Genomic DNA, 14610 nt, shown 5'->3' with positions numbered 1-14610 from the left:
CCCACGGTAGTTATTGGGGTCAAATTTGTCTCCACTTTTGTGGATTGGGGTGATCAGTCCTTGGTTCTCTCTCTCTCTCTCTCTCTCTCTCTCTCTCTCTCTCTCTCTCTCTCTCTCTCTCTCTCTCTCTCTCTCTCTCTCTCTCCCCCTTCTCCCTCTCTGTACCATCTCTCCCATTCAGGGTGGTCTCAGTGGGCTGTCTGTTTTGGCTGGGTGCAGAGAAGAGCAGAGCAAGGTAATGAATGCATTGGGGAGATCTTGGTCTTTGTGAACAGAACAGCACTAAGCCCTCACCCAGATTACCTGATTTACAATTGCTGGAGAGTGCACGCACACACACACACGCACGCGCACATACACACACACACACACACGTAAACACACACACACACACACACACACAGCTGCTCTCAGAATCAGTCTGGGTGGGTGGAGGAAGGAAGGAACACGGGAACATTCAGCAGAGGAATGTCAAACCAGAACAGAACATTTAGAATGTCAAGCCAGAACAGAACATTTAGAATGTGAATCCAGAACAGAACATTTAGAATGTCAATCCAGATCAGAACATTTAGAATGTCAATCCAGAACAGAACATTTAGAATGTCAAACCAGAACAGAACATTAGAATGCCAACCCAGAACAGAACATTTAGAATATCAAGCCAGAACAGAACATTAAAATGCCAACCCAGAACAGAACTTTTCGAATGCCAGTCCTTAACAGAATATTAGAATGTCAATCCAGAACAGAACATTTAGAATGCCAATCCAGAACATAACATTTAGAATGCCAATCCAGAACATAACATTTAGAATGTCAAGCCAGAACAGAATTTTAGAATGCCAACCCAGAACAGAACATTTAGAATGTCAATCCAGAACACTAGATGGTCAAACCAGAACAGAACATTTAGAATGTCAATCCAGAACAGAACATTTAGAATGCCAATCCAGAACATTAGAATGTCAATCCAGAACATTAGAATGTCAATCCAGAACAGAACATTTAGAATGTCAATCCAGAACAGAACATTTAGAATGCCAATCCAGAACAGAACATTTAGAATGCCAATCCAGAACAGAACATTTAGAATGTCATTCCAGATCAGAACATTTAGAATGTCAACCCAGAACAGAACATTTAGAATGTCAATCCAGAACAGAACATTTAGAATGTCAAACCAGAACAGAACATTAGAATGCCAACCCAGAACAGAACATTTAGAATGTCAAGGCAGAACAGAACATTTAGAATGTTAGTCCAGAACAGAACATTTGGAATGCCAGTCCAGAACAGAACATTAGAAGGTCAATCCAGAACAGAACATTTAGAATGTCAAGCCAGAACAGAACATTAGAATGCCAATCCATAACAGAACATTTAGAATGTCAATCCAGAACAGAACATTTAGAATGCCAATCCAGAACATTAGAATGTCAATCCAGAACAGAACATTTAGAATGTCAATCCAGAACAGAACATTTAGAATGCCAATCCCGAACAGAACATTTAGAATGCCAATCCAGAACAGAACATTTAGAATGCCAATCCAGAACAGAACATTTAGAATGTCATTCCAGATCAGAACATTTAGAATGTCAATCCAGAACAGAACATTTAGAATGTCAAACCAGAACAGAACATTAGAATGCCAACCCAGAACAGAACATTTAGAATGTCAAGCCAGAACAGAACATTTAGAATGTTAGTCCAGAACAGAACATTTGGAATGCCAGTCCAGAACAGAACATTAGAAGGTCAATCCAGGACAGAACATTTAGAATGTCAATCCAGAACAGAACATTAGAATGCCAACCCAGAACAGAACATTTAGAATGCCAATCCAGAACAGAACATTTAGAATGTGAGGAAGGGGAGGATGAGCAGAGGTTAAGAAGATAAAGAAAAAGAGAGTGATATAGATTGTAATCCTCATTGCCAAACTGAAGGATATAATATTGATGTGTACAGTCTGGCAGCAAGACATGTGACAGAAGAGAGACACTCGTTTGGCTGTGACAATCTCTGAACTGTGATGTCACACATTAGTACCTGATTTTTTTCACCAATCATTTATTGCGACCCCACCCCACCCCAAATCTAATGACACAACCTTAAAATCTGTAAATTGAGATTTTTACATAAACAAATAACTTTCATTTCATTGCATTTTCCTCTCTTATCAAAATGAAAAGAAAAGGAAAAAATACATTTACTCAATAAAACTGCATGTTTCAAATTATCTTTCTCAAAAACGTTTGTATATCGTCCCATACAAGAATCAGTACTATTTTAGCGACCCCACTAGCGGTCGCGACCCCGACTTTGAATACCACTGCTCTAGATTGAATTTAGGAACGCACCCTAGCTCTCCTTACGTGAGGAGATATTGCTCAGTGCAAAGCCCATGGTCTCAGCCCATCAGCTTGTGCCCACTCAGCCCACACTCTGTGCATGAGCTGATCATGCACACTCTGATTGGCTGAAAAAAACTAGCTGTTCCTGCACTGGCTAGCCAGGCCCGATGCATGCTCCTGTAACGCTAGAAATAAGACCTTGTCCCGCTGGCGGTTGCTTTCAGTGCAGATCAGAGGTGGATTTGCGGCAGTATGCGCATGGAGTGCGTGGTTGAACGTGAGTAGTGTTATTGTTGTTATGGCTGGGATTTGCGTTTGTTTATTATTTGTTAGTAGTTGTTATTATTTTTCCCTGTTTGGTTACTACTGGGTTATGTATGTTACATTTCAGATAACATGTTTGTTTATTTCATACAGTCCTTCGTTCTATTTATCACTATCACTGTTGTACTATTGCTTTCAATAATCTATTCCATTCCTTTGCACAATTGCACTGTTTATATCCATGTTATTATATGTAGTTATTCTGGTGTATTTGTTGCATCCATGTATATTCATTATCTCTCATTCTCTGTACCCTTTCAGACCATTTCCATGATCATTACTGCTGTTTGACAATAAAGTTCCCTGTGTGTGTTAACTCTCTGTGAGGTCGCCTTATTCTGAGAGGCGGGTTAGTGGGAGCACTGTCTGTGAGACTATGAGGGGGTGGGTAAGAACTCTGTTTAAGAGAAGAGCATGTGGGTGATTCCATGTACAGAGTATCCTGGAGCACAGATGGAGCCATGCGTGACTGACTACATAGACTGCTGTACTGTTGCAGGCTACTATACCTTTAATCTGTGTCAACTAGAATAATCCATTCACGGCAAATTTAGGCTACATTAAAGCAATTTATATAAACGTATTTAACCTAACTCCCAAATCAATGATAATCCATAATGGAATACCGAATAAATTCAGCAAATAAACTGAACACTAGGAAAATACCTGACTAAGAAAACTGTGCCTGGTAGAGCAGAATAATAGCATGCCATGTGTGGTTTCCTCCACCGAGAGTTGGCATCTGTCCGATATGGAGAATATACGCTCACTGCACACCACGTGACCGGGATTTATAACGTAGGATAGGGAGAGTCGTTTGACACACATCCACAAACCTTACGAGTACAGGTCCCCATATATTATTAATATCTGTCTGACGTGAATAATCTGATGTGTGGAAAATAACATCCGTACTAATCAATTGGGGTCCGCTGTCTGTCGCGTGATTTGGAACTGTGGCAGTTTCAGTTTCAGCACCATGACAGAGAGGACAGCTCCTGCGCGTGACGCGAGTAGCCTACAGGCTGTTGGCTATTGTAGATTTACATTTTAGTCATTTTAGCAGACGCTCTTATCCAGAGCGACTTACAGTTAGTGAGTGCATACATTTTCATATATGCAGAATAGGCTACTATCGGTTGGTCACAAAACCCCCAAAACAGAAGCAACCTCTAAAATTGGATCTGGTCAGTCACAGTGAGAATGTAGCCTAGATTCTAGAACAAGTCTAGCTGCATTCATGCAAGTGAGTCGAGTCATTCACTCTGCTTTGACATTTGGACATCTGCAAACCAGCTAGAAGCCTCACAGTCACACTATCTAACAAAAAACAATAATGGATCCAGCTGCAGAATATTGGGTTTAGATTTAAGATGCATGGCCAGTTGGTTAGAGCCTCATCTACAACAGTGCAAGATAACAGACCCTTTCATTGGAAAATAATTTAATTGACATTATTTTGAAAATCCTCTTCATAATATAGGCCTATAATGTCATCTTAAATATAGCCTATACGTGGGAAACCAATCCAAATATAAGGTTATATTCGCTCAGCTGCCTGATATATACAATGCATGAATGAGTCACTGTGTGTATAGTTATCACATTCCCATCAAGCCATAGCGCTGCTCTGAACACAGGCAGGCTATAACGTCACCGATAGTATGTTATAACACAATCCTCTCGATTTGATAGCATACAATTGGCAAATGGAAAGAAAAATACATCACAGTTTTCCATGATACGCATCTCCTTGAGCTACTGTCTGTAACACAATGAGTCGAACGGCGAACCCCACATCTAGCCAACCGCTGGGTCCACGAGTCAGACAGTGCGTGTGCGCGCGTTTCACCTACCTGTCTCCAGGTGGAGAGAGAGACGCGCCTCGGTGATGTAGGGCGTATCGCTCTTTGACCGGACTCTCCGGATCGGCCGACGGTCTATCTCATCCTCCGGTAACTCCGCCATTTAGGTGTCCTCGGTCGGGCAATGTCTGTCCACGGGCAACCGGCGGAACTGAGCGAGAAGACACTCGGCGCCGCCACCGCTCATGCGGTGTAGGTGGGGCAGTCGATGAGAAACGGAGGTGACGGGAAGAGAGAGAGGGAGAGAGAGCACGAGAGAGCGAGAGAGAGAGAGAGAGAGAGATGGGCGAACCACCTCCAGTGGCACGAGATGAGCAGTGACATTCGATTAGAAGAAGTCCCGCCTCCTTTCTGAAAAGATAAAGGGGAATACATACACACACACACACACACACACACACACACACACACTTTCCCTGTCTGCAGTAGCACAGAATAACACATATTTGCTATTGTGATAATACATCATCAGAGTGTAAATCAGTATAATTGGGGATGATATCCTGAGACTGTCTGGCCCTTACTCTCAGGTACCAAACCTTCCTCTATTACACTATGGGAGTTAGATGTCTAGACAATCTGTCTTCTTCATTATGGCGTTTTATGTTGGATTCCATAGCCTTCATGGCAGGGGTTTCTAATAGTTGTCAAGTGATCTGTAAGCAAATGCCAATCTACATGCACCACCACCATGCCATCTGAAAGCTCTCTTTTAGGAAGCAAGCTCAGGCCATCTAGTGGATGATCGAATGATAGAATGAACAGAATGGAACCAGAAGTGGCGCTGACATGCAAGCACTAATTCATTGTCATTTACAGCGCGTTTCTCCATTTGTCACCTGATTTGTTCATCTCAAACATTTAAATTCGCGTAATCAAATTCTGTCAAGCGAATGAAAAAAACAACAGCGTCAACCAATAGCACTTTCCAATCACAATACACAACACACCACACCGCTTACATATACAGCCTAAACAGGGTAAGGACATGGATAAATTCCAGCCTGGTCTCATAGACTAGACTTAACATAGTAAATTAATGACTGAATGAACAAGATTTAATTTTTCGTGCCCATCCCTTATGGGATTAATTGAAACATAAACAAACATTACAATAATTTACAGTGATAATTCAGTGATAACACTTCCAGTGTTCTGTGCAGTGCGCACAGCATAAAGAATTAAAAATAAATCAATACATAATAGTAAATAAGGTTATCCAAGCAATAATAGTAATCCTAGAGCAGTAAAAATAATACAAATAAATACAAATAAAGATAAATAAATACAGAAAAATGAAATAGGTGGCTAAAGCTAAAAATGAAAATTAGTATCATATGTTATGTTTGGTAAACGTAAATCCCGGACACTGAAATCAGTATCATATGTTACATTTGGTATGGTTACATAAGACCGAAGGTTACTTACTTACTTAAAAGAAAGGAGAGTGGTTGGGAGTATAACTTGAATGTCTAACATTTACATTTACGTCATTTAGCAGACGCTCTTATCCAGAGCGATTTACAAATTGGTGCATTCACCTTATAGCCAGTGGGATAACCACTTTACAATATGTTTTTTTTTTCTTTCTTTGGGGTGGGGTAAGGGGGGGTAGAATGATTACTTTATCCTATCCCAGGTATTCCTTAAAGAGGTGGGGTTTCAAGTGTCTCCGGAAGGTGGTGAGTGACTCCGCTGTCCTGGCGTCGTGAGGGAGCTTGTTCCAACATTGGGGTGCCAGAGCAGCGAACAGTTTTGACTGGGCTGAGCGGGAACTGTTCTTCCGCAGAGGTAGGGCGGCCAGCAGGCCAGAGGTGGATGAACGCAATGCCCTCGTTTGGGTGTAGGGACTGATCAGAGCCTGAAGGTACGGAGGTGCCGTTCCCCTCACAGCTCCGTAGGCAAGCACCATGGTCTTGTAGCAGATGCGAGCTTCAACTGGAAGCCAGTGGAGTGTGCGGAGGAGCGGGGTGACGTGAGAGAACTTGGGAAGGTTGAACACCAGACGGGCTGCGGCATTCTGGATGAGTTATAGGTGTTTAATGGCACAGGCAGGGTGCCCAGCCAACAGCGAGTTGCAGTAATCCAGACGGGAGATGACAGGTGCCTGGATTAGGACCTGTGCCGCTTCCTGTGTAAGGCAGGGTCGTACTCTCCGAATGTTGTAGAGCATGAACCTACAGGATCGGGTCACCGCCTTGATGTTAGCGGAGAACGACAGGGTGTTGTCCAGGGTCACGCCAAGGCTCTTCGCACCCTGGGAGGAGGACACAACGGAGTTGTCAACCGTGATGGCGAGATCATGGAACGGGCAGTCCTTCCCCGGGAGGAAGAGCAGCTCCGTCTTGCCGAGGTTCAGCTTGAGGTGGTGATCCGTCATCCACACTGATATGTCTGCCAGACATGCAGAGATGCTATTCGCCACCTGGTTATCAGAAGGGGGAAAGGAGAAGATTAGTTGTGTGTCGACTGCTTAGCAATGATAGGAGAGGCCATGTGAGGATATGACAGAGCCAAGTGACTTGGTGTATAGCGAGAATAGGAGAGGGCCTAGAACTGAGCCCTGGGGGACACCAGAGGTGAGAGCACGTGGTGCGGAGACAGATTCTTGCCACGCCACTTGGTAGGAGCGACCGGTCAGGTAGGACGCAATCCAAGAGTGAGCCGCGCCGGAGATGCCCAACACGGAGAGGGTGGAGAGGAGGATCTGATGGTTCAAAGTATCAAAGGCAGCAGACAGGTCTAAAAGGACAAGAGCAGAGGAGAGAGATTTAGCTTTAGCAGTGCGGAGAGCCTCCGTGACACAGAGAAGAGCAGTCTCAGTTGAATGACCAGTCTTGAAACCTGATTGGTTTGGATCAAGAAGGTCATTCTGAGAGAGATAGCAAGAGAGTTGGCTAAAGACGGCACGCTCAAGAGTTTTGGAGAGAAAAGAAAGAAAGGATACTGGTCTGTAGTTGTTGACATCAGAGGGATCGAGTGTTGGTTTTTTGAGAAGGGGTGCAACTCTCGCTCTCTTGAAGACGGAAGGGACATAGCCAGCGGTCAAGGATGAGTTGATGAGCGAGGTGAGGTAAGGGAGAAGGTCACCGGAGATGGTCTGGAGAAGAGAGGAGGGGATAGGGTCAAGCGGGCAGGTTGATGGGCGCAAGGATCGGATGTCGTCAAACTTCTTTTCAAAATGGTTGACGAAGTCATCCACAGAGAGGGAGAGGGGGGGGGGGGGATTCAGCAGGGAGGAGAAGGTGGCAAAGAGCTTTCTAAGGTTAGAGGCAGATGGTTGTGTGTTTGAATCTCATCATGGACAACTTTAGCATTTTAGCTAATGAGTAACTTTACAACTACTTACTACTTTTTAGCTACGTTGCAACTGCTTACCATGTTAGCTAACCGTTCCTCTAACCCTAATTTTAACCCTTTAACCTAACTCCTAATCTTAACCTTAAACTCTAACCCTAGCCTAGCTAACGTTAGCCACCTAGCTAACATTAGCCACAACAAAATGGAATTCGTAACATATTGTACGAATTGAAACTCGTAACATATCATACGATTTGTAATTCGTAACATATATGAAATGGATGATGGACATCCACAAATTAGTACATACCAATTGAAACGTAACAAATAATACTAATGGAGGGAGACAGATTTACTATGTTACGTCTATACCTGAGTCCAGGTTACAGCGAAATTCAAAATGCAAAGTGTGTCTTATTAAATCTATCTGAAAGTTAATGATATTTTAATTAGGGCATATAGATGTTATATGGCAATGCTTTTTTGGATATGCGAAACAAGGAAATGTCCATGCTCTCCGTGCAGTTGGCAGAAAGTGGATGTTTCCGGTTTTCAGGGATACATTCTTTTCAACCTAACTTCCGTGTCCCCTGAAAAACGGATGTGGGGACTCCACTCAGGCATCTTTTTACGCCTGCTACGTTAGGATATTTGAACACTAACAGCAACCAGGTTAGCTAGCTAGCTAGCCTTTAGATGAACTCAAGGGTGCGTTCAGTTGAATGTTTGCTATGTAACTACGTTGCATGACGGTTTGTACTGAACAACACATTTCCCCAAAACGGTTTTCAACATTCTTGAGCAGACTTTGAGGTACATTTTGCTTGGTGGGTGTGGCATGGTGTGGTTTGAAGCTATGAGTGATGCATTTAAAGGGCAGCGGTGCACAATCCAATCCCACCCCGTTTTTCAACTGGTCGTTCAGAACAGCACCATTTCCTCATACATGAATAATAAAGGCCTAGTTCACTATTTTTATTTTGTTTTTTAACATGTCATTTCTTTTTTAAATTAAAAATTATATTTAGATTCATCAGGGAGTGCTGCAGCACCCTCAGTACCCCTACTTCTCGCGGCTATGCTGAACGCAGCCCCGTGCTTGAGTTGCATTGGATACTAGATAGCTGTCATCTTCAGAGCTCAAGAAACCTTTGTTTGCAAGTTGCATGAATAACAAACGTGTCACTTACATCCTTAAATGCACAAGGGTCAAACAAAATCTGATAGCCAGCTAGCTAGCTAACTTGCTGTGAATATTGAACCTTTGCCTAGACAGAGAGATCTGAGCATGTCATCATCATTGCAAAGTACAGTAGCAAGCAAGATATCCAGCTACAGTTCCCCTTTCAGTTGATACCAAGCTAGCTATACTCAGTGTGGTGATTTGTTAAACAACCCATCTGTTATATTGAATTATGAGGAAGTTCTAGTCACGTGCCCAAAGTAATTGTCCCTCTGAGATAAATAATGTTTTTTGATCAAAATTGAATTAAGTTCACTCCTTTGCTGTGTCAACTGGGGCCAAACTTCCTGCCATCCAGGACCTCTATACCAGGCGGTGTCAGAGGAAGGTCCTAAAAATGGTCAAAGACTCCAGCCACCCTAGTCATAGACTGTTCTCTCTGCTACCGCACGGCAAGCTGTACCGGAGCGCCAAGTCTAGGTCCAAGAGGCTTCTAAACAGCTTCTACCCCCAAGCCATAAGACTCCTGAACATCTAATGAAATGGCTACCCAGACTATTGGCATTGACACCCCCCTTTACGCTGCTGCTACTCTCTGTTTATTATCTATGCATAGTCACTTTAATAACTCTACATACATGTACATATTACCTCAATTACCTCGATTAACCGGTGCCCCCGCACATTGACTCGGTACCGGTACCCCCTGTATATAGCCTCGCTACTGTTATTTTACTGTTGCTCTTTAATTATTTGTTACTTTTATTTCTTATTTTTTTTGGTATTCTTTCTTAAAACTGAATTGTTGGTTAAGGGCTTGTAAGTAAGCATTTCACTGTAAGGTCTACACCTGTTGTATTCGGCGCATGTGACAAATAACATTTGATTTGATCAGTGGGCTACAGGTATTCTGGTGACCCATTACTTCTTAATGTGTGTTTCATATATGTATATTCTCTCTTCCTGTGTTCTTTTTTAATACAATTTCAAATTAAATTAAATGTGTGTTTCATGTGTGTATTCTCTCCTCCTGTCTGTTCCAGCCCAGAGTTAGTTAACCCTGATGATTGTACGTCAGTGCACCAGTAGAGGCATCACCTCTCAGCTGTGTGCCCGTCTCAAAGAGCCCCGGACCCAGGGCAGACAGGATATGGCCAGACACAGCTCAGGTAGGACTAGTACACACACGCAAGCACATGCACACACACGCACACGCACGCACACACACACGCACACACACAGTGAAATCATACATCCCATTTAGTTCCTGGGTTAACTGATGCTGTGTCTGTCTGTCTGTCTCTCTGCCTGCTTTCTTTGTTTGTGTGCATTTTCAGACCTGGCAGCGTTTAGGGACGTGTTCTCTAAAGCCAAACACGTGGCCATCTTGACGGGATCAGGGTTGAGTGCAGAGAGTGGGGTCCCAACCTTCAGAGAGGGAGGCTTCTGGAGGAAATGGCAAGCCCAGGTAAACACACCCCAAGGTTGCATCCCAAATGGCACCCTATTCCCGTTATAGTGCACTACTTTTGACCAGGGCCATCTCTTTCTTCCCCTGTTTCTCCCTCTCCCTTCCTCCCCCTCTGCTCCCGCCCCCTCTCTCTCTTTCTTCCCTTGTTTCTCCCTCCTCCTTCTCCTTCCCCCCATTTTCTCCTCCCTCACTCTGTTATTCTACCTCATGTTCTTCTTACTCTCTTTCCCCACATCAGGACCTGGCCACCCCTGGTGCATTCAGTCAGAACCCGTCCAGGGTTTGGGAGTTCTACCACTACCGGAGGGAGGTGAATAAATGACATTTACTGAACATGTTAAAAATACAATAGTATAAGTGAAAGTACAACAATACATGTATACAAAAATGAATACATGACATATCAGGTGATGCTGAGGAAGAGGCCCAACCCGGCCCATTTGGCCATAGCAGAGTGTGAGGCGCGGCTGCAGAGACAGGGACGCCGTGTCACCGTCATCACAGAGAACATCGACGAGCTGCACTACCGCGCCGGATCCACCAACGTCCTGGAGATACACGGTCTTGTAACCACGGAAATGTCACTCAGACTGACTTTCACTGTCCCGACTAGCTAGCTAGTAGAGCCACAATAATATTACAATGTCACTGTCACTGGGGCTGCGTCCTAAATGGCACCCTATTCTCCATGACGTGCACTACTTTTGACCAGAGCCCTACAGGTGATGGGGAATAGGGTGCCATTTGGGATGCAAACCTGTGTCTGACTAGCTAGTAGTGATTATTGGGGCGCTCATGTTATTAAAGTGTGTCTTTAGAGAATATTGTTGAAGGCTAGTGTCATTCCATTGTTTGATAGTCACATCATCCTGGGTAGTAGTCTAGGCTGTAGATATACCATATAAGCTTTCACAGACTTCAAAACAATCTCTACACAATGTTATCAACTTAGATAAGCCTGATGAAGACAATTTAGAGATGTGAAAGCAATTCTATTTTTGTAGAAATTGATTATTTGCCTAATCTAAAAACATGCATTTCCCTCAATCTGGGTACTAACCTCAGTAGTTAGCTAGATCTGGGTACTAGACTTACATTTACGTCATTTAGCAGACGCTCTTATCCAGAGCGACTTACAGTTAGTGCATACATAATTTTTTTATACCCCCTGTGGGAAACGAACCCACAACCCTGGCGTTGCAAACGCCATGCTCTACCAACTGAGCTACATCCCTGCCGACCATTCCCTCCCCTACCCTGGACGACGCTAGGCCAATTGCGCGCCGCCCCATGGGTCTCCCGGTCGCGGCCGGCTACGACAGAGCCTGGATTCGAACCAGGATCTCTAGTGGCACAGCTAGCACTGCAATGCAGTGCCTTAGACCACTGCGCCACTCGGGAGTATGACTTGTCTGTATATGGCGTATGGTTACTCTTATCAGTGTCTGGTTCCCTTGTTCTTTGTTTACTGTTATATCTCTCTCTTCTCTCTTCTAATCCTTCTCCTCTCCTCATCTGTCAGTCTCTGTAACCACAAATTGCTGTTAGAGTTGTCATGTTATCATTGTCTACTGTCACTCTCTTCTCTCTTCTAATCCTTCCTCTCTTCCTTCTCTCTTCCTCCTTGTGTGTGTGTGTGTGTGTGTGTGTGTGTGACCACAGGCAGTCTGTTTAAAACCAGCTGTTTGAGCTGTGGTAATGTTGCGGTCAGCCACAAGAGCCCCATCTGTGCTGCCCTGGAGGGCAGAGGGTAAGTCACAGTCACAGTCACAGTCAGGTCAGCAACTTCTTGGTAACAATATTTATTTATTATGGCCGTCTCTCTCTCTTTGTCTTTCTCTCTAGTGCTCCAGACCCAAACACCAGTAATGCTCAGATCCTTCCTCATCACCTACCCAGGTGTGACATACTTGGTTCCATTTTGTTTATAAGAGTTTAGAAATGTAAGGTTGATTGACTTGAGTTTGTTCATATCTTCACCTTTAGATGGCAGTAGATCACAATCATATGAATTGTTGTAGATCCCCGTGTAGGGGACAGGATGAAGTGATCTTGATAATGTGTGCGTGTGTGTGTGTGCGTGTGTGTGTGTGTGTGTGTGTGTGTCTGTACCTTACCAGGTGTGAGCAGGGTGGCTGTAGTGGTCTGCTCAGGCCTGATGTGGTCTGGTTTGGGGAGACTTTGGACTCAGACATCCTGACTCGTGTTGAAGAGGAACTAGACCGCTGTGACCTCTGCCTAGTGGTGAGGGAGTGTGTCTGTCTGTCTTTTGTGTGTCTTCTGTCTTTCTTTGTGTAATTGTCATGTGTGATTTTATTTGAGAGACCCTACAGAGATTTCTCTACAACGTTTGAAAGAAAAGTAAACACAAAATGATATGTGTGTCTTTCTCTTGTGTTGTAGGTAGGTACGTCCTCCATAGTGTACCCAGCAGCCATGTTTGCTCCACAGGTGGCGGCTAGAGGCATGCCTGTAGCTGAATTTAACATGGCGGAAACACCAGCTACCATGCGCTTCAAGTGAGTCACACATGATGTAGCCCCTATGACACCCTATAGGGGAAAACAGACTGGGCAGACGTATGGCTGTCCTATCGCCTCTGACCACCGAACATCATTTTCTATTAATTTCACAATGATTCTACATGTTGAATCGCCACCTTCATCGATACCCAGCAGATGATCTACTGCGCATGGCCGATGTTCGGGTCTGTCTGTCTGTCTGTCTGTCTGTCTGTCTGTCTGTCTGTCTGTCTGTCTGTCTGTCTGTCTCTCTCTCTCTCTCTCTCTCTCTCTGTCTGTCTGTCTGTCTGTCTGTCTGTCTGTCTGTCTGTCTGTCGCTCTGTCTGTCTCTCTCTCTCTCTCTCTCTCTCTCGCTTTCTCTCTCTTTGTCTGTCTGTCTGTCTATCTGTCTCTCTCTCTCTCTCTCGCTCTCTCTCTCTCTCTCTTTGTCTGTCTGTCTCTCTCTCTCTCTCTGTCTGTCTGTCTGTCTGTCTGTCTGTCTGTCTGTCTGTCTGTCTGTCTGGCTGGCTGTCTGTCTGTCTGTCTGTCTGTCTGTCTGTCTGTCTGTGCTATAAAACATCCTTTAACACCTGTATGTCTGTGTATTAGGTTCCACTTCCACGGCCCCTGTGGGACCACCCTGCCCCCTGCACTGGCACGTCATGAGACTGAAGACAACTGAAGAGGCAACAACCCTAAAATTCCCTGACAAATCTTGTCATTCATTTGTTGTGGCCACTAGATGGCGATGGTAAAGCCATTTACAAACCAGAGCACCCAATTTGAAGAAGACAATGCTCTGTCATTGGCTGATTGCTCCCAACCCATAGGAATTCCTGCCCATTTGACTACATTAAAATGGTGGAAGCCCTTAATGGCGCTGCCCATGCTAAAACAGGCTTTTGGGCACTAGAGTCCTCTATCTATTTCTATGGTCTCTACAGAGCCGGAGAAAAGCCTGATTCACTCCTGTTGGGTTTGGAGAACCTGCTATATATTTTGTAAAATATAATGTGTTCTCAATAACCTACCTGGTAATACATTAAAAACTCTTATGGTAAGTTTGAGTTGTTCTGAAGCCTGGTCCCTCTCTAGTTCGGACTTTATGTGTCTGTTTCAAGATTCAAGTTTCAAGTTTTATTAGTCATATGTACAGAATACACATGGTATACATCGTCCAACAAAATGCTTACTTGCAGGTACCTTTTCGACAACAATAAGAAATAATACAAGATAAGAATAAAGATAAGAACAATTTATAGTCCAATATTTACACGTGTTTTGGGGGGATTGGGGGACAAGTGTTTAAGAGCAGTTGCCATAGAATTTAATGTTAATTTCTCTACATAAGCTGCCTCCAACGTTGTTTAAGAGAATTTGGTAGTACATCCAACTGGCCTCACAACCACAGGCCACATATATGGCTCCGTGTGGGCGAGAAGTTTGCTGATGTCAACGTTGTGTACAGAGCGCCCCATGGTGCAGATGGGGTTATGGTAAGGGCAGCAATAAGCAATGGACAACGTACACAATTGAAATTTTATCGATGGCAATTTGAATGAGATCCTGAGGCCCATTGTCATGCCATTTATCTGCTGCCATCACC

At 44.0% G+C, this 14610-nt stretch overlaps 2 protein-coding genes across 2 annotated transcripts in view; one reads left to right on the top strand and one right to left on the bottom strand.

Moving 5' to 3' along the window:
* The window catches only part of LOC121533873 (phosphatase and actin regulator 1), a 64602-nt gene extending 59736 nt beyond the window's left edge, over positions 1-4866 (bottom strand). The window contains exon 1 of the mRNA XM_041840186.2: positions 4541-4866. Coding sequence (XP_041696120.1) covers positions 4541-4652 — 112 coding nt within the window. The 5' untranslated portion in view covers positions 4653-4866. The remainder of the gene's footprint in view (positions 1-4540) is intronic.
* LOC121533875 (NAD-dependent protein deacylase sirtuin-5, mitochondrial) lies at positions 2553-14071 on the top strand. Its single transcript, XM_041840189.2, has 10 exons — positions 2553-2637; positions 10076-10201; positions 10370-10500; positions 10742-10813; positions 10911-11064; positions 12166-12253; positions 12349-12402; positions 12624-12747; positions 12907-13022; positions 13614-14071. The coding sequence occupies exons 2-10, from the start codon at positions 10096-10098 to the stop codon at positions 13684-13686; spliced, it is 918 nt and encodes a 305-aa protein (XP_041696123.1). The 5' UTR covers positions 2553-2637; positions 10076-10095; the 3' UTR covers positions 13687-14071.
* The last annotated feature ends 539 nt before the right edge of the window (positions 14072-14610 follow it).

The sequence above is a fragment of the Coregonus clupeaformis genome, chromosome 20, assembly GCF_020615455.1.
Source record: "Coregonus clupeaformis isolate EN_2021a chromosome 20, ASM2061545v1, whole genome shotgun sequence".
In the NCBI taxonomy this organism is placed as follows: domain Eukaryota; kingdom Metazoa; phylum Chordata; class Actinopteri; order Salmoniformes; family Salmonidae; genus Coregonus; species Coregonus clupeaformis.
Note: the sequence above shows the minus strand (reverse complement) of the source record. Positions and strands in the feature narration are given on the sequence as shown.

Excerpts from the sequence above, each read along its gene's own strand:
- LOC121533875 (XM_041840189.2), top strand. The coding sequence starts at position 10,096 with ATGATTGTACGTCAGTGCACCAGTAGAGGCATCACCTCTCAGCTGTGT. Across the intron at positions 10,202-10,369 it reads TATGGCCAGACACAGCTCAG|ACCTGGCAGCGTTTAGGGAC; the intron begins GTAGGACTAGTA and ends GTGCATTTTCAG. Across the intron at positions 10,814-10,910 it reads TCTACCACTACCGGAGGGAG|GTGATGCTGAGGAAGAGGCC; the intron begins GTGAATAAATGA and ends ATGACATATCAG.